General features: G+C 42.8%; 2 protein-coding genes across 3 annotated transcripts in view; both read right to left on the bottom strand.

Moving 5' to 3' along the window:
* Positions 1-9,186, bottom strand: part of LOC106580371 (rho guanine nucleotide exchange factor 2) — a 56,401-nt gene extending 47,215 nt beyond the window's left edge. The window contains exons 1-4 of one of the 2 annotated variants that reach the window (XM_014161356.2): positions 9,034-9,186; positions 8,827-8,931; positions 1,390-1,418; positions 951-1,204 (exon numbers count right to left, since the gene is read on the bottom strand). In XM_014161356.2, the coding sequence (XP_014016831.2) occupies positions 951-1,204 (254 nt within the window). In that variant the 5' untranslated portion in view covers positions 1,390-1,418; positions 8,827-8,931; positions 9,034-9,186. The remainder of the gene's footprint in view (positions 1-950; positions 1,205-1,389; positions 1,419-8,826; positions 8,932-9,033) is intronic. The other variant, XM_014161366.3, reaches the window with a different exon arrangement.
* A 702-nt stretch (positions 9,187-9,888) lies between these two features.
* On the bottom strand, positions 9,889-25,489 carry LOC106580380 (death-associated protein kinase 2). The gene is made up of 12 exons (XM_014161389.3): positions 25,013-25,489; positions 15,097-15,228; positions 14,596-14,817; positions 13,699-13,837; positions 13,386-13,515; positions 12,646-12,694; positions 12,501-12,527; positions 12,086-12,238; positions 11,928-11,973; positions 11,652-11,741; positions 11,315-11,401; positions 9,889-10,967 (listed from the first exon to the last, which is right to left on the bottom strand). The coding sequence occupies exons 2-12, from the start codon at positions 15,156-15,158 to the stop codon at positions 10,887-10,889; spliced, it is 1,086 nt and encodes a 361-aa protein (XP_014016864.1). The 5' UTR covers positions 15,159-15,228; positions 25,013-25,489; the 3' UTR covers positions 9,889-10,886.
* Between the last annotated feature and the right edge of the window lie 1,990 nt (positions 25,490-27,479).

Below are 27,479 nucleotides of genomic sequence, written 5' to 3'. Positions count from 1 at the left end.
AAGCAGAAGAGATGAGCAAATAAGAGAGTAGGAGAGGGCCAGCTAAACCAGCACTGATAAGAACACCAGCAGTTAGAGCAGGAATGCCAGACATAACAACAGCATTGACTATATGTGTGGGAAGTTATATACTGGTAGCACTGGTCTTAGATCAGCCAATCCCTAAAACAAATATTAGAACATAGCAAGCATACTCCTACACAGTTCCCTCCCAGATTCCAGCAGCCCTCCAGGAACATGGTTGAGTTGCAAGCTGTGCATTTAACTCAAATCACTATCTCACTCTCAAATCAAATCTAAATCCAATTTTGTTTGTCACATGCGCCGAATACAACTGGTGTAGACTTTACCGTGAAATGCTTGCTTACGAGCCCTTAAGCAACAATGCAGTTTAAAGGTACGAGTTATTTGAAGTAAATATGTAGATGAAGGCAGGGTAAAATGACTAGTTATCAGGATAGATAACAATAAGAGTCAAATAAAGAGAGTAGCAGCAGCAAATTGTGTGTAAAAGTGTGTGTGTGTGAGTTTGCGTTTGTGTGTGTGTGTGCATGTAGTGTGTGTGAATGTGTGTGGGAGTGTCAATGTAGTGTGTGTGAATGTGTGTGTGAGTAACTGATGTCCAGAAGTGGTTGGCGGTCATGTGATAATAGTATGAACTTTCTGTACCAAAAAAGGTCAAGATAAACACGATAAAAGTCACTATATAGCAAAGTTGGGTTGGAACTCGTAAGATGTCGCGCTTCTCCGTCGGCACCATCTTGTCAGCCTTTACCCTCGACACTGATGTGATGTCAGTCTTGGGTTTCTCCGCCCTAATGATAAAGGTTAGGATTTGGGGAAGGTAAGCTGATCCTAGATCTGTGTCTACGGGCAACTTGTAGTCTTGTACCTAAAGCGGGTTGTTGACCACTGGACTAGTAAGTATTGGTCGTTAGTGTGCCCCCTACCTGCGCTTCTGGTACTGCGGGGGGCAGCCATACATCAAGGCTCCAGGCTGCCAGCTGTGCCTGCGGAGGTGGTCCAGAGTGTGTGTGAGACAGGAGGGGGGGGTCCGACGTAGTGTCACCCCTCCAGAGGAGGGAGAGGAGGGAGGCGAGGGGCAAGGGGAGGAGGGTGGGGGGGCCGGACAGGGGACGCAGCGGCCTCCCAGATATGACGGGGAGCCTGGTAGACGAGGGGAGTGAGGAGGTGTGGCGATCATCTGGCAGAGAGGGAGAGGAAGAGAGAGGAAGGGTACGAGAGAATGGACAGATGTTAATTCATTATTTACAAAATACACCTCAGGCAGCTACAGAATCAACTATTAGATTATAATTACAATTTAGTACATGTTAGATTTTGAGGAGGAGTTCAAAAGTTCAAGTTGCTCCTAAATTGTTAACTCACTCTGTGGTTTGGATGTTGGACTTGTTATGCTGTCATGGAAACAAGATGAGGTCACGTCAAAGCAAAAAGATACCGCAACTAGCGCACTTGAGAGAAAAGGTGATAGCACAAATGCAGCCACATCCTGTTTCAACCTTCTGTATTTACAAGAACAATGTGAAAACGTTTGAGTCATAGATGCCACACTCTCATTGACATCACTGTCTTAAACACCTAGAATGAGATGAAGAAGGATTAAGACCTGAAGATTCATTAAGATGATTTGCATTGGGAACCAAATGAACAGCAGTGTGTCAAAATTGTTGCCTACTTCCTGGTCTGTTTTATGATGTAATCATAACTTCTTCTTTATTCTAGATGAGCATAAACAAATACAAGATGGAATCCATGCCATATGTATGAGAGTAGGGCTGTGCTCAGAGCCCATTGAATGATGTAATCACAGCACCCTCTAAAAGGTGTCTTGTCAAGGTCATCGACATCACAATCTATAGGCCTCCTTTTGACGACAGAAAAATGTAACATTTAAAAATGGAATCCTTACCGGGTGGTGTGTGTGTGTGTGTGTGCGCTGCATGCCTTTGAGAGCGAGAGACAGAGAGTAGTAGGGAGGTGGTATGTTTAATGAATTCCTTCAACCATGTGTAGTGTATCATGCTTCATGTAATGAGGTTTAGATAACACTGATACAGACTCCAGCCCTGCATGGTACAGTACCGAACCACACCCCGACACCAGTGGTGTAAAGTACTTTAAAGTACTACTTAAGCTGTTTTTTGGGGTATCTGTACTTTACTATTTATATTTTTGACAACTTGTACTTTTACTTCACTACATTCATAAAGAAAATAAATGTACTTTCTACTCCATACATTTTCCCAGACACACAAAAGTACCCGTTACATTTTGAATGCTTAGCAGGACAGGAAAATGGTCCAATTCACACACTTATCAAGAGAACATTCCTGGTCATTCCTTCTGCCTCTAATCTGACGGACTCACTAAACACAAATGTTTAGTTTGTAAATTATGTCTGAGTTTTGGACCGTGCCCCTGGCTATCCTTAAATACAAAAAAAGAAAAAAAGAAAATTGTGACGTTTGGTAAATATAAGGAATTTGAAATTATTTATACTTTTACAGTTGATACTTCAGTATATTTTAGCAATTACATTTACTTTTGATACTTAAGTATGTTTAAAACCCAATACTTTTAGACTTTTACTCAAGTAGTATTTTACTGGGTGACTTTCACTTTTACTTGAGTCATTGTCTATTACAGTATCTTTACTTTCAGTCAAGTATGACAATTGAGTACTTTTTCCACCACTGCCCCACACTGAGGACCACCCTCAATGACACACTCACGTGAGGGTGGGGGTGAATGTTTCATGATTAACGACTCATGGTGTAATGAGTCAAGTTCTTTTGTTCACCTGACCTATAATTCCTCACAATCAAATGCCGACCGTGTAGTATATCCGCCTCAAGCAGATACCACGACGGCCCTCAAGGAACTTCACAGGACTTTATGCAAACTGGAAACCATATATCCTGAGGCTGCATTTATTGGCACTGGTGATTTTAACAAAGCAAATTTGAGAACAAGGCTACCTAAACTCTATCAGCATATTGACTGTAGCACTCGCGCTGGAAAAACACTGGATCACTGCTACTCTAACTTCTGCGATGCATAACAAGGCCCTCCCCCGCCCTCCTTTTGGCAAATCTGACCACGACTCAATTTTGCTCCTCCCTTCCTATAGGCAGAAACTCAAACAGGATGTACCGGTGCTAAGGACTATTCAACGCTAGTCTGACCAATCGGAATCCACGCTTCAAGATTGTTTTGATCACGCGGACTGGGTCATGCCTCAGAGAATAATATCGACATATGCGCTGATTCGGTGAGTGAGTTTATCAGGAAGTGCATAGGAGATGTTATACCTACTGTGACTATTAAAAGCTACCCTAACCAGAAACCGTGGATAGATGGCAGCATTCGCGCAAAACTGAAAGCACGAACCACCGCATTTAACCATGGAAAGGTGACTGGGAATATGGCCGAATACAAACAGTGTAGCTATTCCCTCCGCAAGGCAATCAAACAAGCAAAATGTCAGTATAGAGACAAAGTGGAGTCGCAATTCAACGGCTCAGACACGAGACGTATGTGGCAGGGTCTACAGACAATCACGGACTACAAAAGGAAAACCAGCCACGTTACAGACACCGACGTCTTGCTTCCAGACAAACTAAACACCTTCTTTGCCCGCTTTGAGGATAATACAGTGCCACCGACGTGGCCCGCTACCAAGGACTGTGGGCTCTCCTTCTCCGTGCCCGATTTGAGTAAGACATTTAAACATGTTAACCCTCGTAAGGCTGACGGCCCAGATGGCATCCCTAGCCGCGTCAACACCATAGTACCCTCCAGGCTCATCATTAAGTTTGGAGACCCTGGGGCTGAACCCCGCCCTGTGCAATTGGGTCCTGGACTTCCTGATGGGCCACCCCCACGTGGTGAAGGTAGGAAACAACATCTTTGCTGATCCTCAACACTGGGGCCCCACAAGGATGCATGCTCAGCCCCCTCCTGTACTATCTGTTCACCCATGACTGCGTGGCCGTGCAACTTCAATCATCAAGTTTGCAGACGACACAACAGTAGTAGGCTTGACTACCAACAACGACGAGACGGCCTACAGGGAGGAGGTGAGGACACTCGGAGTGTGGTGTCAGGAAAACAACCTCTCACTCAATGTCAATAAAACAAAGGAGATGATCATGGACTTCAGGAAACAGCAGAGGGAGCACCCCCTTATCCACACTGACGGGACAGCAGTGGAGAAGGTGGAACGTTAACTTCCTCGGTGTACACATCACGGACAAACTGAAATGGTCCACAAACACAGACAGTGTGGTGGAGAAGCTGCAACAGCGCCTCTTCAACCTCAGGAGGCTGAAGAAATTTGGCTTGAGCATGAGTTGAGAGACTGAAAACAAGAGTGATTAAATATACACGTGCCATGAAGTGATTGAGTGCATTAACAGACAGGTGCCTCCCTCTGCATGGGCTAAAGGTAGGTAACAATGTCACTGTACTTCTGTGCCTTGCCTTCTCCCTATTCATATTTTTGCTCTCTTTCATTTCTCACATTCCTCTTAATTCATCTGCCTTTTCCACAATGTTTGAGAACTGTTTTTCTTTCGTCAAACCAAAAGGTCTTAAAATGATACTTTGGGATCTACTTCCCCAGAGTCAGATGAACTTGTGGATACCATTTTTATGTCTCTGTCCATTATTAAGGAAGTTAGAGGTAGTTTCACGAGCCATTGCTAACTAGCATTAGCACGATGACTGGAAGTCTGTGGATATCTGCTTTAAGACATGAGGACTGAATTGAATGACTGACCATCTATTGTCTCTCCCCTCTCCATACACCATCTCTCTCCTTCCCTCCCCCTCTTAGATCTCTACTCCCCTCCATCGTTCACATTCCTCATCTCGAACCATAGACAGGACTCTGTCCAGGAATGTAAACAGTAGGAGGTGAAACAACATGCATGTTATGTTTCTTTCTGAAGAATGATGTGTCATCCGCTCTTCAAGCCCTCAAACATGTACAGTTGAAGTCAGAAGTTTACATACACCTTAGCCAAATACATTTAAACTCAGTTTTCACAATTCCTGACAATTAATCCTAGTAAAAATTCCCTGTCTTAGGCCAGTTAGGATCACCACTTTATTTTACGAATGTAAAATGTCAGAATAATAGTAGAATGATTTACTTCAGCTTTTATTTCTTTCATCACGTTCCCAGTGGGTCAGAAGTTTACATACACTCAATTAGTATTTGATAGCATCGCATTTAAATTGTCTAACTTGGGTCAAGCATTTCGTGTAGCCTTCCACAAGCTTCCCACAATAAGTTGGGTGAATTTTGGCCCATTCCTCCTGACAGAGCTGGTGTAACTGAGTCAGGTTTGTAGGGCTCCTTGCTCGCACACACTTTTTCAGTTCTGCCCACACATTTTCTATGGGATTGAGGTCAAGGCTTTGTGATGGTCACTCCAATACCTTGACTTTGTTGTCCTTAAGCCATTTTGCCATAACTTTGGAAGTATGCTTGGGGTCATTATCCATTGGAAGACACATTTGCGACCAAACTTTAACTTCCTGACTGATGTTGTGAGATGTTGCATTCAATATTTCCACATAATTTTCCTACCTCATGATGCCATCTATTTTGTGAAGTGCACCAGTCCCTCCTGCAGTAAAGCACCCCCACAACATGATGCTGCCACCCCCGTGTTTGACGGTTGGGATGGTGTTCTTCAGCTTGCAAGCATCCCTCTTTTTCCTCCAAACATAACGATGGTCATTATGACCAAACAGTTCTATTTTTGTTTCATCAGACCAGAGGATATTTCTCCAAAAAGTACAATGTTTGTCCCCATGTGCAGTTGCAAACCGTAGTCTGGCTTTTTTATGGCGGTTTTGGAGCAGTGGCTTCTTCCTTGCTGAGCGGTCTTTCAGGTTATGTCGATATAGGACTTGTTTTACTGTGGATGTAGATACTTTTGCACCTGTTTCCTCCAGCATCTTCACAAGGTCCTTTGCTGTTGTTCTGGGATTGATTTGCACTTTTCGCACCAAAGTACATTCATCTTGAGGAGACAGAACGTGTCTCCTTTCTGAGTGGTATGACGGCTGTGTGGTCCCATGGTGTTTATACTTGCGTACTATTGTTTGTACAGATGAACGTGATACCTTCAGGCGTTTGGAAATAGCTACCAAGGATGAAGCAGACTTCTGGAGGTTTACAATTTTTTTCCTGAGGTCTTAGCTGATTTCTTTTGATTTTCCCATGATTTCAAGCAAAGAGGCACTGAGTTTGAAGGTAGGCCTTGAAATACATCCACAGGTACACCTCCAAATGACTCAAATGATGTCAATTAGCCTATCAGAAGCTTCTAAAGCCATGACATATTTTTCTGGAATTTTACAAGCTGTTTAAAGGCACAGTCATCTTAGTGTATGTAAACTTCTGACCCACTGGAATTGTGATACAGTGAATTATAAGTGAAATAATCTGTCTGTAAACAATTGTTGGAAAAATGACTTGTGTCATGCACAAAGTAGATGTCCTAACCGACTTGCCAAAACTATAGTTGTTAACAAGAAATTTGTGGAGTGGTTGAAAAACTAGTTTTAATGACTCCAACCTAAGTGTATGTAAACTTCCGACTTCAACTGTGTCTCTTAATCCAGCTTTACATTCAGGGTGCTCTAATGCACTCCAATGTTCCTACACAGTTGCTTCACATGTGCAATGTGTTGTACTACCCAGCATCCTTTGAAGTCATGGTATCAATGACTTATCTGCCTAATTAAAAAGGTTAAGCTTATTAACTGGGGTTACGTCGACCTATTGGGACCATGCGTACAACTATGCTAAAAATGTTTGTGTGACCTTATGTCTATATATCTCTTGAGCTTTCCTGTTGGCCCTGTTCCTCTTTTGACTGTCCTTTTTTTTAACTTCAAACATTTGTGGCTCATAAAGAAAGCTCCCATCCCCAACATCCCATCCATCAGTGCCATCAATTGGGAAGTTTTTATGACTCCTGTGACCCACCTAATACTTAACTTGAAAGTATGCAAACACACTTGATATACCTCTGAGAAACGTCTACCTTTAATCACTACCTAACTTCTTCTTACAGACCAACCAGGCATGAGTTTGAGTCATGAAGTCCTTAGGGAAGGATGGGGAGAAACATGTCATGTTTCTGTCAATGTTGTTAACACAACTTGAAAAAAAAAAAAAATACATTGTCCCAGTTAATTTGTGCTTTAAAATACATTTCAGTCAATTTGAGATTTTTTTTAAAACAATGTTTCCCTGGTTATACGGTAAATACAGTGGGCTGCCTGTGATACAGATGTGTCGTCATACTGATAGATGTCATGTCTGATAATGGTGCAATTTGAATATTTAAATTGTGTCAAACAAACCATGGTGATGAAATAAATATAATTCCAACCCATTTTAGAAAAGTATGGTCCCCTTGGTAGGCTGCTACAAAATTCTTGGAGAACATGGCTAGATGCCTTGAATGTCCCATGACGAAATAAACTAGGCCACACATTGAAAATACACTGAACAAAAATATAAATGCAACATGTAAAGTGTTGGTTCCATGAGCTGAAATAACAGATCCCAGAAATGTTCCACAAGCCACAAAAAGCTTATTTCTCAAAAAAAATTGCACAATTTGGTTTACATTCCTGTTAGTAAGCATTTCTTCTGCCAAGATAATCAATCCACCTGACAGATGTGACATATCAAAATGCTGATTAAACAGCATGAACATTACACAGGTGCACCTTGTGCTGGGGGCAATAAAAGGCTACTCTAAAATGTGCAGTTTTATCACACAACACAATGCCACAGATGTCTCAAGTTTTTAGGGAGCATGCAAATGGCACGCTGACTGTAGGAATGTCCACCCAAGCTGTTGACAGACAATTGAATGTTCATTTGTCTACCATAAGTCGCCTCCAACATTGTTTTAGAGAATTTGGCAGTACGTCCAACCGGCGCCACAACCGCAGACCACGTGTATGGCGTCGTGTGGGCGAGCGGTTTGCTGATGTCAACGTTGTGAACAGAGTGCCCCATGCCGGCGGTCGGGTTATGGTATGGTATGGGCAGGCATAAGCTACGGACAATGAACACAATTTCATTTTATCAATGGCAATTTAAATGCACAGAGATACCATGACGAGATCGAGGCCCATTGTCATGCCCTTCATCCGCCGCCATCTACTCATGTTTCAGCATGATAATGCACAGCCACATATCGCAAGAATCTGTACACAATTCCTGGAAGCTGAAAATATCCCAGTTCTTCCATGGCCTGCATACTCACCAGACATGTCACCCATTGAGCACGTTTGGGATGCTCTGCATCGACTTGTCCAACAGCGTGTTCCAGTTCCTACCAATATCCAGCAACTTCGTACCGCCATTGAAGAGGAGTGGGACAACATTCCACAATCAACAGCCTGATCAAGTCTATGTGAAGATGTGTCTTGCTGCATGAGGCAAATGGTGGTCACACCAGATACTGTCTGATCCACACCCCTACCTTTATTTTAAGGTGTCTGTGATCACCAGATGCATATCTGTATTCCCAGTCATGTGAAATCCATAGAATAGGGCCTAATGAATTTGTCAATTGACTGATTTCCGTATAAGAACTGTAACTGTAAAATCTTTGAAATTGTTGCATGTTGGGTTTATATTTTTGTTCAGTATACATTTAACAAATAGGTCAAATATAAACCTACATTTTAGACTTTTTAACTGACATTTAGTTCATGGTCATGTAAAAAAAAATATATATAAATTACTTGCAAATGACTCACCGGTTTGGTGGCTGCACCTGCTGCGATAGCCAACTTTCCAACCAGCGCGCAGATGTAATGATTGTCCTATGCTTTTCACGTCTTCCACGGTTTAGTCAGGAAAAACTACAGTATAATAACCGTTTAATTATAGATTTACCACAGTCTTTGTGATAAAAATAACAAAAAACATTTTACTTTATCCAATTAATAAAAAGAAATACAGACCATCCGCATTGCACAAACGTCTACAGGTAACGTGTCATGTGCCACTTGATCTTGAGGAGGAAACCAGTTTGACGTTTTGTTTGTCTCGCTCTGTGTACGAGTCGCCACTCCCACGATAATGCTTGGCTAGTCGTAAGTGTGTAGTATCCTGTTACTCAGTTTCGCTAGACATGGCTGTTTGCGCATCTCCTCTCACCTGTATGTGTGGGTGTTCATGCGAGCGAATTACAAAATATACTCTACACTTATTACATTATGCACTTTTAATTCAATTTTAATGGTAGCCTAATACCAAACTCACCTCTCTTGCATACCCGAGTGCGTCTGTTGGTGAGTCCTCTATGGCAACGGGCATGCGCTCTGTAGGGTGCACATTGGAAGGAGAGAAGGCATGGGCAGATTCAGGAATGTACAGTGTGTGAAAGCGCTTTATTTCCTTGGCCCCCTCTCTCCAAGAATGCTGCTGACTCCTTGGATCCTGCTCATCTTGGAAGTGCCAACTATTCAACCCCCAGTTTCAAAACCTCCATACCCTTCTATAAACCCAGAGAAAAATTGCATTATTCCCCACCCTTTGACAAGAATATGAGGATGACAGCCTGGAACCAATTTAGAACACTTAGAATAAGAACTGAAAGACTGAAGTTTGTAGGCTTCACTTCTTCTAAACCGTTTGTCTGTTTAGAATGAACTTTCAAAATGATGGTGATGTTAACTTTAGGTTCACTGAGATCAAGCTAGATACAGTCAGTGAACTGCAACCTATCTTGATCTCATGGTTCAAATATGGTAACATCATGTGCCACAGAAACTGATGACTCAACCTAGTGCAAGTAGTCTGCTGTTTTTTTTAAAAATTGTGGGCTTTCAAAGTAACAAACGTATATACTGTAATAGCTTTAACATCGTAGACTAACAATTTTTATTCACCATCACACAATTCACAAAACATGGTTGTTGTCAGTATTAAACTCTCATTATTATATATTAAAAAAAAAAAAAATACACAAGGTTATAAAATAGCTTTCCATTTAAAAAACACCACTATAAATTTGACATAAGCCAAAGATAGTTGAAATGTTCAATAAAGTATATCTAAGAAAGTTTGGTAAGGCTTTTAAGGGCTCTACACACTAAGATTACATTATACATGTCAGTGTCAAACATGGCTATAACTGTGTATAGTACAGTAGCTCTGTATAAACGTATGATATCAAAATGATGACAATCAAATAATGTATGTTACCAAGTACTTTTTCTAGTTAATTGTATGAAATGCATATGTCTAAGAAAATTAAATAAAATCAGTTTGGAAAAGTCTTGACCGTTGATAGACATACAGCAGTCAACAATATCAGAACAGGTGTCAGAGGCTAAATAATAACCACATAATATTGTAAGGCATAATAATTGCAATTGAGGTTAGCTATAAGTGGGACAAACTCTATCCCGTAAACCATCAAACCTAAACAAAGGTTTTGGCATTTTCAGAAAATAAATGTGTCAAACTTAAAAAGGCACAGACAAATACATTTCAGAAAATGTAAAATGGCTACACCTAGGTGAAATGGGGGTGAAGTGCAACAGAAGCGGTTTGGTAAACTACACTGGTTTTTATCAGGAATCATGTCTGAGACATTAAGATTCAACTCTGTGGACTAACACTGGCTTTAGGCACCTGCACATCACGTGTTCGTTACTCGTATTGTCACTGGCATAGTCAGTCATTCTGTAACTTAGAGTATTGTTGACCGGTGCATCACTCACAAAATACTTGTCTTTATTTCCCCATGGTGGGATGGACAGAGGTGGTCTGAGGCTGTGTGGCGCGTTAGTGACCCCAGTGGTCTTATTTAGGAATTGCTGCTGAGTCTACGGCGAATGAGAGAAGCAGGCTTGGTCTCCGTGTCCTCCTGGTCGCTCTCACACTGCCTCTGACAAGTGGACAAATGCAGAGCTAGTCAGACATAAGCATATCAACAGCCTCATCAATATGTTGCTATTGAGAGGATAATAAAGGCTTTATAACAGTTCAAATAAAGGTATAGTAATATTATGAAATATGGGTGCAACATTTCTGCCTGCTAGGGGTGTGGTTTTCCTGTTTTTGTTCCTTCCATGGTATATAATTGACTAGGTATATTACGATTGATTAAAATGTGTGTTATTGATTGCCCAGACAGTACACACAGCTAGTTCTACAGGTCTTAGTCAGACTTTAAGAAAAGGGCAGAAACCAGCACGTCTCCTGGTCTAGACCCAGTCCTTTCTGCTCTCTTACCAGTTCCGGGTCCTCCTGCGACCTGCTTTTACACTGCAACTGCAGGCGAAATAATCGGTTACACGCCCACACCATGTTATACGACATCTACAGAGGGGTGGGGGGGGGGGGGGGGGGGGGGGGGGGTTTAAGAAGGGTATGAAAAGAGAAGGTGTCCATAGGAAAGCAGGACTTTTGAAAGAAAAATAAGGAAAATATGATGCAATACAATGTCCGGACCAGCAGGTGTCCCCCTCTCACCAATATTGTAGGACTACTGCACACCAATGCAGATACAGGGTAGGAGAAAAGTAGAGGAAGCTACTTTGAGGTACTGAGATGCACCACTGGCCCTTACCTTCCATTTCCTCTTGGCGTTGAACTTCTTGAAGCTTTTCATGTTGATGGATGATCGACTTCTGTTAGCCGCCTGTTTGCGCGTGAGGGGCTGATAAACAAGGAATTAACATGATATTTTAATAGACACTTTAGCCTTTATCCAAAGTGACATGCAGGACACAGCTTTTCAGTGTGAATCATACTCACAACTTTAGCTTTCCTACTCAAACCTTATAATGTGCTTATGTTGGGTTTATGTATTAAAGTTACCCCAATCAAATCACAATTCTCTCACCTTGATCCAAGGGTGTACTAGACATTCATTCGCTGTCATTCTCTCTCTGTAGGAGGGACACACATCATTTAGTAATAGACTGCGGCATAGTAAACAGACGTTATAGACAATAACCATATCAATTACACTAATAAATGAATGCGTGATAATTTGTTTACATTGGGTCTTTGACCAGCAGTTTCTCAATAAAGTCTTTGGCCATGGCGCTGGTCTGGTTGAAATAGATCTCTTCAAACTCATAGATCATCCCCACGATGTTCTTTAGTGTCTCTTCGTCATTATCTCCTTGAAAGGGGGACAAACCACTCAACCTGTAGAATAGGGGGGGTATTAGATAATATGTGTCGCTACCAGTGGAGGCTGGTGGGATGAGCTATAGGAGGACAGGCTCATTGTAATGGCTGCAATGTAATAAATGGAATGGAGTCAAATGTGGTTTCATGTTTGATACTGTTCCATAAATTTAATTCCAGACATTACAATTAGCCCGTCCTCCTATAGCTCCTCCCACCAACCTCCACTGGTAGCTACGATATGTAAAGTTCAAATTGTCCATTTGTTGTGTATACTCACAATATGTAGGTTATCACACCAATACTCCTGGAGAGGAAAGAGAAGAGATATACGAGTGACTGTGTGCACAAAACTATTTACCCTGACAGTCAAGGCAGCTGGGACATTTTGTTTTTCTAATGAATAACATTGTAGTAATGGTTACCACATGTCGGCTGCCTCGCTCAGGGGTTCGTAGTTAATCACCTCAGGGGCTGGGAGGAGAACGGAAAGGGAGAGAGATAATGAGATACACATAACACAATACAGCCTTATCCAGAAAAACAGTGTGTGTAAGAGAGGAAAAGAACAGATAGTTAAAAAAGAGAGACATCTTTTGTAAAGACCTGAGAATACAATAGAGGAGAGTGTAACTTCCTTTTGTCACAACAGTCACTGTGTCAGGGAACCACTGGGTGATGCTAACACTGCTGTTGCACAATATAATGGTATTCTCTAACATACTTTAAATACTCCAAAATCCTACAGTAAAACACATGAAAATGGGGAACTAGTTGGGGAATGAGTGGGTTATGGTAGAATCCATGGCCCTACAATAATACCCATGCAACCCTCCTCATTCCGTTACACTCTTTGTGTTGGCGACTCAGGTTGCATCACGTACTGCAGGCCTGTTGAAACTTCTCACCTAATCACACATCTCTCACTACCCCCAGCGCCCCACCACGTGCTCTGATGTCACATCCTGTCCACAACCACACTACTACCCCTTGGAAACTGTCTCCATGGAAACCTCAGCACCTTTCTAGAGGCTCAGGCTAAATACAAACTAAAACAGACAGGAAGACACACACCATAATCACACACTAACAAAATGCTCACACATACTGACTGACACAATTTCCACCAAACACAGAGAGTAAACACGTGGAATGTTCCACTTACCGATGTACTGTGGGGTCCCAGAGAGGCTCCTGTACTCCTCCCCCTGTTTGAGGCGATGGGCCAGTCCAAAGTCAATGATCTTGATGTGGGGGTGTGGCATCGTCTTGTCAGCCAGCATGATGTTCTCTGGCTAAATGGAAAACAGAGAGCGTTACACACACACAATGCCAAATCCTGACGGAATGAAAAACAGCCCAAATGGATTTAGACAAGGGGCTTCAAGGTCAGGAAAGGGGGGACCCGTCCCACCTAATTCATGGTATGGGGAAACACTGCTTTCTATCAGCTCTATTTCTATCCTTGTGTGTCTCACCTTGAGGTCAAAGTGGGCAATATTCTTAGTGTGCATAAAGCCAACTCCCTTGAGGATCTGCTTCAGGAACTCTATGGCCTCCTCCTCAGACAAGCTCTCCTTCTCTGCTATGAAATCAAACAGCTCCCCACCACTGATACTAGAGCAGAGAGGGGAGGGGAGGGAAAAAGTAAATAGAATTAAATAGATGCAAGTTTGTCAGTAGAATATCTTTCTCACATACAGATGTAGGATCTTAATTTGACCATCCTGTTGCAGGAGAACATTTAAAACCATTAATATATTTGAGACTTTAAAAGGCTTCTGAAGTTTGAAATTTCAAAGTGGAAATTACAGACTTGATTTTCCTTTATGAATAATGTATCAACCCCTACACAAATGTCCATTAATTATAATCCACATAATAATTAACATTTCCTGTTGCTGCAGGATTATTTCCCTGCTGTATCAAACTGGCTCAAATTAAGATCTTAAATCTATCGATTTATAATAACTAGACCAAATTATGAAAATGGCATCTTAGTCATTCCTATTAAAGTTACTTAAAAGCGAATCAGCCTAAAAGTTTGCTTCAAGATCTTCTATTCATGCACACTCTTGTCTCTTGGAGTACAGCACCAGGTTGATTGCAGTTGTGTGTCTGTGGGTTGTTCAGTTATATTAATAGTTGTGAGTTGTCTGTCTGGCCTGGACTATTAGATTAGTGCTAGTATTGATAGGAGGATTAGATGGGCTGACGGTACCAAGTGCTTCTCATTGTGTTCCCATTAAACAGGGTGGGAGTGAGTGGTGCTCCACGCAACTATTTCCATCCCACCTGCTGTGGGCTGAGGGGGGAAGACAGACAGAGGCCAGCAGAGGTCTCCCCCTCCCTCCATCTGTCCCCACTTGACTCACAGCTCCACGATGAGCACCACCTCGGCGCGACTCTCAAACACGTCCCTGAGGGCCATGACGTTGTCATGCTGCAGGCTCTGCAGTATCTCCACCTCCCTCTCCACACTCTTCCTCTCCAGGCCTAGGCGGCTACTGGCGCTCCGACGCAGCTTCAGGAACTTCCCCGCCCAGCGGACCCCGGACGCCCGCTCCAGCACCGCACGCACTTGCCCAAAGTGACCACTAGAGGGGGGCAGAGAGGGATGTTATCATAGGGAACTTTTGCATTGTGCTCTATATTACACTGAACTACTCCTGTGATGCTAATAAACCAAAAGCTTGTTTGAATTTGAGATGAGAGAGTGTAACTGAGGGGCATTGCACCTTTCTAGTACTATTTACTTAGCAGTGTATTCCTAGCTTTATAAGTATATTACGTAAAGTTAAATTCAAATCCATTCAAATGAACGTAAATTCAAGTCTAGCGCCGTTTCATTCTCTACTCCAAACCTTCTCACTCACCTGCCAAGAACCTCTCCAATCTCATAGTAGTCCTCCACATTCTGCAGCTTAATCTGAGCCATGGTCTTGCTCCTTTTCCCCTATTTCCCCCCTCTCCCTCTTCTTCTGGTTGCTTTCCAGAGCTACTGCATTCTGTAGAAGTGAGGGAAGAAAGAGGGATGACAGAACAGATGTGGAAGGTAAACTAAAATGTATTTGAAAGATAGAAGCAAGTAAGGCACAGACAGCATCAGGAACCATGGAAGAATGCTGGGACAATAAACAGAACTCTGTGTGTAGATAGAATTATGACAAGCGTATAGCAGCAAGACCAAAGTAGATAAACTATAAAGACATGGACATAAATTGAAAAAGGCACACACACACGCACACCGACCCACACAACCGTGGTCGCTGGCAGATTCAGAGGAGTTGGGTTAAATGCGGAAGACACATTTCAGTTGAACAACTGACTAGGTATCCCCCTTTCCCTTTCCAGATGTTTTAGGTTGGCGTGGGGGGAGGGGGGTTGGCAGGATTTTTTCAAACGTATTTATCATTCCTACTTCGCGTAGCTACGAACACAAGAAAACAGCCAAACCCCATGATTTGTATAACATTTGTTTTTTTTCCAATCGCTTTGGTGAGATGTTCACAAGTATGTCACAACGGTTAGTGCAAAACAGATGCTCAAAAAGGGAGTTGTTTCAAAACTCTAAGCACATTTCCAATTGACTCGAAGCAATACTTAATGCTGAAGATCTGCGCTGTAGCATGATCGAAATCTAGGCCCCAATTTGTATTGTGAATGTTCAGCGCTTTAACGCGATTGAAATTTAAAGGTAATTTCTGAATGAGGTGACATATGCAGCGTTTACTGTGAATGCAGTCTCCCTGAACGCGGGAACAGTGCCTTTACATTTAAATCACGCTATAGCAATTTGATCACACATGGGATAGAAATTAAATACATTTTCAGTATATTTTTATGGGTAGTGCCAGTGTATTGCCTAATGTGAAAACAGTGTAATATACATTACTGTAGCATATTACATTCAAAGGACAATTTTGCATCTTGCATTTGTTGCTATTAGATTAACTGTTAGTTAAAACAACTACATTGAGAAGATATCATGATGCGTTTTGGTGATTAAATCAATGTTCTCGTGGTATTTCATAGTTAACTAGTGGTTAGAACATTGGGCCAATAACTGAAAGGTTGCTGGATCGAATCCCCGAGTTGACAAGGTAAAAATCTGTCGTTCTGCCACTGAGCAAGGCAGTTAACCCTCTGTTCCCCAGGCACCGGAGACATGGATGTCGATTATGGCAGCCCCCCGCACCTCTCTGATTCAGAGGGGAAGACACATTTCAGTTGTACCCTTTCCCTAAATATATATTTTGGATCAATGCTTGTGTGGTGAAAGTCTCCAAACAAAATGAATACAAAATAAAAGGGTTGGAATATAAGATTTGCTGTGTTACAAGTCTTACTAGTTTGGAGTTTTGTACTAAGAGATTAGAAAATTCACCACATACTTGTGAAAGGATCACCAAAGCGATTGAAAAAAAACACAATGAAACTACACTGCTTCCTTGCATTTCATGTGTGTGTTTGATGGTTAGTCCTGCACTAACACTGATAACTTGAACAAAGGCAGCCACTGACAGCGCCCTTATCCGGATGTTTTATATAGAACAGACATTTTCTGCTGCGTGTGTGTGTGTGTGCGCGCGCGTGTGTGTGTGTGTGTGTGTGTGTGTGTGTGTGTGTGTGTGTGGGGGGGGGGGGGGGGGGGGGGGACGACATCACCTTGCATGAGGCATGGAAGTTGTTTATGAATGGTAAATGGGTAATAGAGATGTTAATACGTCACGTTAATGAATGCTTAACAAATGTTCCATTATGGCTTGTTTGATTTAGCAACGAAAACTAAATAATTACTCTTCACACACAACCACCAACACACATCCTTCCATACTAATGCTGGAGCACAAAGGCATGCTCTGTATCTGTAAATATTTACATATCCCCAGAAATGTCCTTCATTTATCAGTGAACACCCCAATGTGCTGTCAGCACGCACGCACTAACTAACCACGGGCCAATGTGTTCTGCTTAACCACAACACAGATGAGAAACATTCTGTGAAAATAGAGAAAGACAGAGAGGTGTGTCCATGTGGCCCGTCTGCAGGGCCCGGGGGGTTTCTACTGTGTATGAGTGATGCACGGCATGATAACGGGTTCCAATCAATAGTTGGATAATACATCAATATACTCCTCACACTCCGTCATGGCAAGTTCTATCACTACATATGAAATTGTATTTGTCACATGCGCTGAAAACAACTGGTGTAGACTTTACCGTGAAATGCTTGCTTACCAGCCCTTCCCAACGATGCAGAGTTTAAAGATATTAATAATAACTAAACAGTAACACAAGAGGAACAAAATACACACAAATAGAGCTATATACACAGGGAGTACCAGATCCCTGTGGAGCTATATACACAGGGAGTACCAGATCCCTGTGGAGCTATATACACAGGGAGTACCAGATCCCTGTGGAGCTATATACACAGGGAGTACCAGATCCCTGTGGAGCTATATACACAGGGAGTACCAGATCAACGTGGAGCTATATACACAGGGAGTACCAGATCCCTGTGGAGCTATATACACAGGGAGTACCAGATCCCTGTGGAGCTATATACACAGGGAGTACCAGATCCCTGTGGAGCTATATACACAGGGAGTACCAGATCCCTGTGGAGCTATATACACAGGGAGTACCAGATCCCTGTGGAGCTATATACACAGGGAGTACCAGATCCCTGTGGAGCTATATACACAGGGAGTACCAGATCCCTGTGGAGCTATATCCACAGGGAGTACCAGATCCCTGTGGAGCTATATCCACAGGGAGTACCAGATCCCTGTGGAGCTATATCCACAGGGAGTACCAGATCCCTGTGGAGCTATATCCACAGGGAGTACCAGATCCCTGTGGAGCTATATACACAGGGAATACCAGATCCCTGTGGAGCTATATACACAGGGAGTACCAGATCCCTGTGGAGCTATATACACAGGGAGTACCAGATCCCTGTGGAGCTATATACACAGGGAGTACCAGATCAACGTGGAGCTATATACACAGGGAGTACCAGATCCCTGTGGAGCTATATACACAGGGAGTACCAGATCCCTGTGGAGCTATATACACAGGGAGTACCAGATCCCTGTGGAGCTATATACACAGGGAGTACCAGATCCCTGTGGAGCTATATACACAGGGAGTACCAGATCCCTGTGGAGCTATATACACAGGGAATACCAGATCCCTGTGGAGCTATATACACAGGGAGTACCAGATCCCTGTGGAGCTATATACACAGGGAGTACCAGATCCCTGTGGAGCTATATACACAGGGAGTACCAGATCCCTGTGGAGCTATATACACAGGGAGTACCAGATCCCTGTGGAGCTATATACACAGGGAGTACCAGATCAACGTGGAGCTATATACACAGGGAGTACCAGATCAACGTGGAGCTATATACAGGGAGTACCAGATCAATGTACAGTCGTGGCCAAAAGTTTTGAGAATGACACAAATATTAATTTTCACAAAGTCTGCTGCCTCAGTGTCTTTAGATATTTTTGTCAGATGTTACTATGCAATACTGAAGTATAATTACAAGAATTTCATAAGTGTCAAAGGCTTTTATTTACAATTACATGAAGTTGATGCAAAGAGACAATATTTGCAGTGTTGACCTTTATTTTTCAAGACCTCTGCAATCTGCCCTGGCATGCTGTCAATTAACTTCTGGGCCACATCTTGACTGATGGCAACCCATTCTTGCATAATCAATGCTTGGAGTTTGTCAGAATTTGTGGATTTTTGTTTGTCCACCCGCCTCTTGAGGATTGACCACAAGTTCTCAAAGGGATTAAGGTCTGGGGAGTTACCTGGCCATGGACCCAAAATATAGATGTTTTGTTCCCCGAGCCACTTAGTTATCACTTTTGCCTTATGGCAAGGTGCTCCATCATGCTGGAAAAGGCATTGTTCGTCACCAAACTGTTCCTGGATGGTTGGGAGAAGTAGCTCTCGGAGGATGTGTAGGTACCATTCTTTATTCATGGCTGTGTTCTTAGGCAAAATTGTGAGTGAGTCCACTCCCTTGGCTGAGAAGCAACCCCACACATGAATGGTCTCAGGATGCTTTACTGTTGGCATGACACAGGACTGATGGTAGCGCTCACCTTGTCTTCTCCGGGCAAGCTTTTTCCGGATGCCCCAAACAATCGGAAAGGGGATTCATCAGAGAAAATTACTTTACCCCAGTCCTCAGCAGTCTAATCCCTGTACCTTTTGCAGAATATCAGTCTGTCCCTGATGTTTTTCCTGGAGAGAAGTGGCTTTTTTTGCTGCCCTTCTTGGCAGCAGGCCATCCTCCAAAAGTCTTCGCCTCACTGTGCATGCAGATGCACTCACACCTGCCTGCTGCCATTCCTGAGCAAGCTCTGTACTGGTGGTTCCCCGCTCCCGCAACTGAATGAACTTTAGGAGACGGTCCTGGCGCTTGCTGGACTTACTTGGGCGCCCTGAAGCCTTCTTCACAACAATTGAACCGCTCTCCTTGAAGTTCTTGATGATCCGATGAATGATTGCATGTAAATCAATCTTACTGGCAGCAAGATCCTTGCCTGTGAAGCCCTTTTTGCGCAAAGCAATGATGACGGCACGTGTTTCCTTGCAGGTAACCATGGTTGACAGAGGAAGAACAATGATTCCAAGCACCACCCTCCTTTTGAAGCTTCCAGTCTGTTATTCGTATTCAATCAGCGTGACAGAGTGATCTCCAGCCTTGTCCTCGTCAACACTCACACATGTGTTAACGAGAGAATCGTTAATGTCAGCTGGTCCTTTTGTGGCAGGGCTGAAATGCAGTGGAAATGTTTTTTGGGGATTCAGTTCATTTGCATGGCAAAGAGGGACTTTGCAATTAATTGCAATTCATCTGATCACTCTTCATAACATTCTGGAGTATATGCAAATTGCCATCATACAAACTGAGGCAGCAGACTTTGAAAATTAACATTTGTGTCATTCTCAGAACTTTTGGCCACGACTGTACGGTAGCAGAGTGAACAGTCTGGCAATTCGGGCCTTCCTCTGACACTGCCTGATATAAAGGTCCTGGATGGCAGGGAGCTCAGCCCCAGTGATGTACTGGGCTGTTCACATCACCCTCTGTAGCGCTTTGCTGTCATTTACCATACCAAGCGGTGATGATGCCAGTCAAGATATTCTCGATGGTGCAGCTGTAGAACTTTGAGGATCTGAGGGCCCACGCCAAATCTTTTCAGCCTCCGGAGGGGGAAGAGGTGCTGCCGTGCTGGCTTCACGACTGTGCGGGTGTGGACCATGTTAAGTCATTAATGATGTTGACGCCAAGGAACTTGAAGCTCTCGACCCGCTCCACAACAGTCCCGTCGATGTGGATGGGGGCGTGCTCTCCCCTCTTTCTCCTATAGTCCATGATTAGCTCCTTGGTCTTACTGAAGTTGAGGGAGAGATTGATGTCCTGGCACCACACTGCTAAGTCTCTGACCTCCTCCCTGTAGGCTGACTCATCGCCGTCTGTCATCAGGCCTACCACCGTCGTGTCGTCAGCAAACTTGATGATGGTGTTTGAGTCGTGCGTGGCCACGCAGTCGTGGGTGAACAGGTCGTACAGGAGGGGACTAAGCACAAACCCATGGGGGGGCCCGTGTTGAGGGACATCGTGGTGGAGGTGTTGTTGCCTAGCCTCACCACCTGGGGCCAACCCTTCAGGAAGACCAGGGTCCATTTGCAGAGGGATGGGTTTAGTCCCAAAGTCCCTAACTTGGTGATGAGCTTGGTTGGGACTATGGTGTTGAACGCTGAGCTGTAGTCTAGGAACAGCATTCTCACATAGTTATTTCCCCTCTTGTCCAGGTGGGAGAGGGCAGTGTGAAGTGCAATTGCATCATCTGTGGATCTAAGGGGGCAGTATGCGAATTGGAGTGGGTCTAGGAAGTCTGGGATGATATTGTTGATGTGTGTCATGACCAGCCTTTCAAAGCACTTCCTAATTACAGATATGAGTGCTACAGGGCGATAGTCATTTAGACAATGTTGGTCAGCTTGAAACATGTTGGGATTACAGACTGGGACAAGGAGATATTGAAAATGTCTGTGAAGACACTTTCCAGCTGGTCTGCGCATGCTTTGAGAACGCACCCTGGTATTCTGTCTGGCAGGCAGCCTTGTGATTGTTAACCCGTTTAAACGATTGTTAACCCGTTTAAACGTTTTGCTCACATCGGCCATGGAGAGCGAGATCACACAATAATCCTAAAAACAGAGGCTTTCACGAAGCGAGCATAAAAGATATTTCGCTCGTTTGTGAGTTCTGCATCCCTGGGCAACTCATAGCTGGATTTCCCTTTGTAATCCATTATCGTCTGCAAGCCCTGCCACATAAAATGACAGTTGGAGCCCATGTAATAGGATTCCTACTATATTGTTCTTTTGCTTGTTTGATGTCTCGTCTGAGGTCATATTGGGCTTTCTTGTATGCGTCCATGTCCAATTCCTTATAAGCGGTAACTCTGGTCTTTAGCCCAGTGTAGAGATTGCCTGTTACTACGCACCCCAAAACACCTCCCTGTGGCTATGGGCTCACAATTCTTTTTCTGTCTGTGTGTGTGTGTGTGTGTGTGTCTGTGTGAGTGTGTGTGTGTGTGTGGGTTCGCTCACACCGGTGCGTTTGTCTGAATGTCTGTCTGACAATATGCATTGATGCAAATTGGAAAAAATATGGTATGCATGCATGTGTGAAACGACAGTGTGTCTGTGTGCTAGTTTGAAAAGAGAAGAGTCTGATGACAGGGTGTTTGTATCTATGCCTTTGTTGGGAGACAATGGCAGGACATGTGACGAGTATACAGAACCTGTCAAAAGTTTAGACACCTACTCATTCAAGGGTTTTTTATTTTTACTATTTTCTAAATTGTAGAATAATAATGAAGACATCACAACTATGAAATAACACATATGGTATCATGTAATAATGGATTTGTATTTTTTAATTTAACCTTTAACTAGGCAAGTCAGTTAAGAACAAATTCTTATTTATAATGATGGCCAACACCGGACGACGCTGGGCCAATTGTGCGCCGCCCTATGGAACTCCCAATCACGGCCGGTTGTGATACAGCTTGGATTTGAACCAGGGTGTCTATAGCGACGCCTCAAGAACTGAGATGCAGTGCCTTAGACCGCTGCACACTCTGGAGCCCAAAAAAGTGTTAAACAAATCAAAATATATTTGAGATTCTTCAAAGTATCCACCCTTTGCCTTGATGACAGCTTTGCACACTCTTGGCATTCTCTCAACCAGCTTCATGAGGTAGGCACTTGGAATGCATTTCAATTAACAGGTGTGCCTTGTTAAAAGTTAATTTGTGGAATTTCTTTTTTTTAACTAGGCATGTCATTTAAGAACAAATTCTTATTTTCAATGACGGCCTAGGAACAGTGGGTTAACTGCCTTCTTCAGGGGCAGAACGACAGATTTTTACCTTTACCTTTACAGCTTGGGGATTTGATCTTGCAACCATTTCGGTTACTAGTTCAACGCTCTAACCACTAGGCTACCTGCCGCCTCTTAATGTGTTTGCGACAATCAGTTGTGTTGTGACAAGGTAAGGGTGGTATAAGGAAGATGGTCTTTTACCAAATAGGGCTAAGTCCATATTATGGCAAGAACAGGTCAAATAAGAAAAGAGAAACACCAGTCCATCATTACTTTAAGACATGAAGGTCAGTCAATATGGAACATTTCAAGAACTGAAAGTTTCTTCAAGTGCAGTCACAAAAACCATCAAACTGGCTTTCATGAGGACCGTCACAGGAAAGTTACTTCTGCTGCAGAGGATAAGTTAGAGTTAAATGCACCTCAGATTTCAGCCCAAATAAATGCTTCAGAGTTCAAGTAACAGACACATCTCAACATCAACTATTTAGAAGAGACTGTGTGAGTCAGGCCTTCATGGTCCAATTGCTGCAAAGAAACCACTACTAAAAGACACCAATAAGAAGAGACTTGCTTGGACCAAGAAACACAAGCAATGAACATCAGACCGGTGGAAATCTGTCCTTTGGTCTGATGAGTCCAAATTTGAGATTTCTGGTTCCAACCGCTGTCTTTGTGAGACGCAGAATAGGTGAACGGATGATCTCCACATGTGTGGTTCCCACAGTGAAGCATGGAGGTGGTGTGATGGTGCTTTGCTGTTGACACTGTCTGATTTATTTAGAATGCAAGGCTCACTTAATCAGCATGGTTACCACAGCATTCTGCAGCGATATGCCATCCCATCTGGTTTGCGCTTAGTGGGACAATTATTTGTTTTTCAACAGGACAATTACCCAACACACCTGTGTAAGGGATATTTGACCAAGAAGGAGAGTGGAGGAGTGCTGTATCAGATGACCTGGCCTCCACAATCACTCGATCTCAACCCAATTGAGATGGTTTGGGATGAGTTGGACCGCAGAGTGAAGGAAAAGCAGCCAACAAGTGCTCAGCATATGTGGGAACTCCTTCAAGACTGTTTGAAAAGCCTTCCAGGTGAAGCTGGTTGAGAGAATGCCTCAAGTGTGCAAAGCTGTCATCAAGGCAACAGGTGGCTACTTTGTATTATCTCAAATGTAAAATATATTTTGATTTGTTTAACACTTTTTTGGTTACTACATGATTCCAAATGTGTTATTTCACAGTTGAGATAGTCACCTGGAATGCATTTCAATTAACAGGTGTGCCTTAAAGTTAATTTGTGTGTGAACTTGTGACTGTGTGCGTGTATGTGCATGTGTATTTGACTGCATGTCATATGCATGACCCATTCTGGTCCACTACTAGACTACTGTAACACTAGTAAAACATCTACTCCAGTACATCCATTGTCAAGGACTAACTGTCCAAATGGAAAAACATATACAGATGCTGTATCTTAACTTGAGCCAGTTTCACACAACAGGAATATAATCCTTGAGCAACAGGAAATGTGAATAGTTATAATCAATGGACATTTTTTGTATGGGTTGATACCAGAGGAGGCTGCTGTGGGGAGGACGGCTCATAATAATGGCTTGGCATCAAACACACGGAATCCATGCGTTTGATACCATTCCACTAATTCCGCTCAAGCCATTACCACAAGCCCATTCTCCCCAATTAAGGTGCCACCAACCTCCTGTGGTTGAAACATTTTTCATTAAGGCAAACCAAGTCTGACATTAAGTGGAAATTACACATTTTTAGAAGCCTTTTTAAACATCGAATTCACTACAAGTTAGCATTTCCTGTTGTCCAGGAATATTCCTGCAACAACAGGATGATCAAATTAAGATATGGCATCTGTATAGCCCCAGAGATTAGGACACATATAGGGTATCACCACAGCTATGTCCCATAAAACAGAGACAGAGTGCATGAATGAGAAGTGGGTTATTTATATCAAACAATTGTGAGAATTGACATGAAGAATGGGAGGGGAATGCTTTGGCCACTTGTGTGTGTGAAGGATAGTCTAACGTTGCATCATCCATTCAAGCCTGAAACAAGTGACAATGGAAAAGTTGATGCGTAATTTGTGACATTGTAAAAGCGGCGTCCATAGGTTTTGTATATTGTATGACATTACACATCCCTAAATAAAAAATAAAAAAAAATGGCCAACATCGCTTGATCGCCATCAAATGGAACCAACACAGACAGACAAGAGGGAAATGGCTCCTCAAAAATAGGCCTACTCAAATAAACGGATTTTGGGTCATCTTTCGTTTGAGAAAAAGGTCTGTAGACGGTGGTTATAGTTAAAGCTACTCACCCAAATAAATTCACGATAATCTCGGGCGCAGCTTTGATGCGAGGTTGGGCGTGTCACAACTTTCAACTTCTTCACCTGTGTAGTAGGCTTTACGAACGCACGAATTTAAAGTAAATTTGTTTCCCTTGAAATTAAATAATTTGGTTGTGCCGTATTCCCGACAGCAACCGGTTTCCGTGCCGGAGAGAGAGTAGTAGCCAGACTGGTTCGACGGCTGCCTTTATTTCAATGCGCTTTGGTTGCCCAAGCCTACAGGGGAGCTAGAGTTACGCGACATACACCATGGAAAGCCCTCGCATACTTAAAAAAAAAAGTTAAATCTCAATATTCATGTGGACTATAAAAGGTGCCTTTGGTGGCCCTGAATCAATCCACTGATTAGTCTACTACAATCCAATTTCTTGGATATGTTGCGTGCCATTTGCAAATAGGTCTACTGCACAGTACACGGGAGTTGTAGCCTACCGTGTGGTGTGGTAAAACACAAAAAAGTACCCTAAAGGCAGGGTTGGGTAGGTAACCCTAAATGTAATCCGTTGATTACAATGTTGGACAGGAAACTAACGTAATTTTTTATTACACAAACTCAGTAACTTAATCCGATTAGGCTACTTTCAGTTACTTTTTGATGATCTTTTCCCATTAAGGCCACAGGCAAAAATAGTGATTTTTCTTCATCTGTCAATTTTCAGATATTGGGATATTTTGCAACTATAACTTCTATACTTTCATAAAATGTACAAATACATCGGCAATAATGTATATAAATACATTATTTGTATCATTTTATACCAACTCCATCACTACACCAACCATAAATATCGTTCTTGATAGCATGTTTCATGTAGAACTTCAACCGCTATTTTTAAAACTCTCCATGATGAATCATATATCATTCAAAAGCTTGTTTTCCGGAGCATATCGTTAGCTAGTCCATACATTGCTATAGCCTTTGTAGACGTATTGCTGAAAGATGAGAAATTTCCTGACATGCACTGGTTACTGGCGTTTAAAGGCCCTTCCGGCAACCTGATTGGTTAAAATGCCTCAAGCGCCGCGTAGCACTTCCTTGTTTGAAAGCATCTCCCGCGAAGAATCAACGTAAAGAGAGACTAAATTAGAAAATCTCGAAGAATATACAATACAGTATGTGAATAAAAATAGGTGATCGCAATGCGAGGAAACCAGTGAATGAAAGAAAAAACGTGCCTGATCCGCCGATCGAGGCAGTGGCAGTACAGGTAGACGAGGAAAAGGAGGTAGGCCGCAACAGCGCTTTGACGCAAATTAGTTGAGATGAAGATGACAACTAGCAGCGATCAACCAGACAGCATCCAGACAACAGTGGCTTTTATTTCACATGTCTCAAATAAACCAACCTGTACCTGATTTGATTTGCCCTAAGTGTCTAAACACTGGACTGAAAATCACCATAGACTTCACCAACCAGTGATTAGGTAATTATATCATGATAGACTGTGAAGGTGATCGTGATGCATTTAGGAGTGTTTACACTTCCTCCAGGCTGCAGGAGTGCTCCAGGGGAGATGTGGCATTTGATATAAGTGTGAATATGGTTCTTCTAGCCCACGAACTTGGACTTGGTTATGCAGCTCTAAAGAAAAGAAGTCCTACGGATTCCTTCCTTGCGTCTCAGTTCATATCAGAGACATGAGAGGAGAATGACAGGTAAATAAAAAGGGAGAGTAGCCCATCATTGTCAGGTGACATGCTGTGTATAAATAATATTTATTTCCTTGCTCCAGCAAATGTATTCAAAGTTAATAAAAAAAAGAGTGGTAGGAAAACATAACTATACAATGAGACTGTCACATAGACCTACAGTGTCATAGGGCTGTAGCCTAATGTGATTAGTGACAAATTAGCTTTACATAAAGTAAATACATGCTAATATTTACATAGGGCAACATGCTGATATTTAGTCCTGCAGTTATGTCTGTAATATCGACAGACATAATAAGTACTTCCCCCCCCCACTTTAGTTGCAGAGATTCAGACAGGGCAACAGTCAATGGAGAGTGCTGCAAAGATAATTAGAAGAGCATACACAGATATAGACCCAGACATAGCAGAGTTGCTGAAGGAGGGTGAGATCATTGTCACGTGTGCTCCGTCTCCGTCCTCTAGGTCACCAGGCTGCTCGTTATGGTGCACACCTGTCACCATCGTTACGTTCACCTGGACTCTATCACTTCCCTGATTACCTTCCCTACATATGTCACTCCCTTTGGTTCCTTCCCCAGGCATCATTGTTTCTGTGTTATGTCTGTGTGCTGTTTGTGGTTTCTGATTTTGTATTATGGTACGTTTATTTATTAAAACACAAACTCCCTGAACTTGCTTCCTGACTCTAAACGCACATCGTTACAATCATAGACATTGACGTATCCTTAGATGGTACTTGGCACAAGAGAGGATTCACTTCCAACTACGGGTTAAGGTGTGT

This window comes from Salmo salar, chromosome 02 (assembly GCF_965601325.2).
Source record: "Salmo salar chromosome 02, fSalSal1, whole genome shotgun sequence".
NCBI classification, from domain to species: domain Eukaryota; kingdom Metazoa; phylum Chordata; class Actinopteri; order Salmoniformes; family Salmonidae; genus Salmo; species Salmo salar.
This window is presented reverse-complemented; position numbering and strand designations above follow the sequence as displayed.

Excerpts from the sequence above, each read along its gene's own strand:
- LOC106580380 (XM_014161389.3), bottom strand. The coding sequence starts at position 15,158 with ATGGCTCAGATTAAGCTGCAGAATGTGGAGGACTACTATGAGATTGGA. Across the intron at positions 12,528-12,645 it reads AGCGAGGCAGCCGACATGTG|GAGTATTGGTGTGATAACCT; the intron begins GTAACCATTACT and ends TTTCCTCTCCAG. Across the intron at positions 11,402-11,651 it reads ACGCCAAGAGGAAATGGAAG|ATGTCGTATAACATGGTGTG; the intron begins GTAAGGGCCAGT and ends ACCCCTCTGTAG.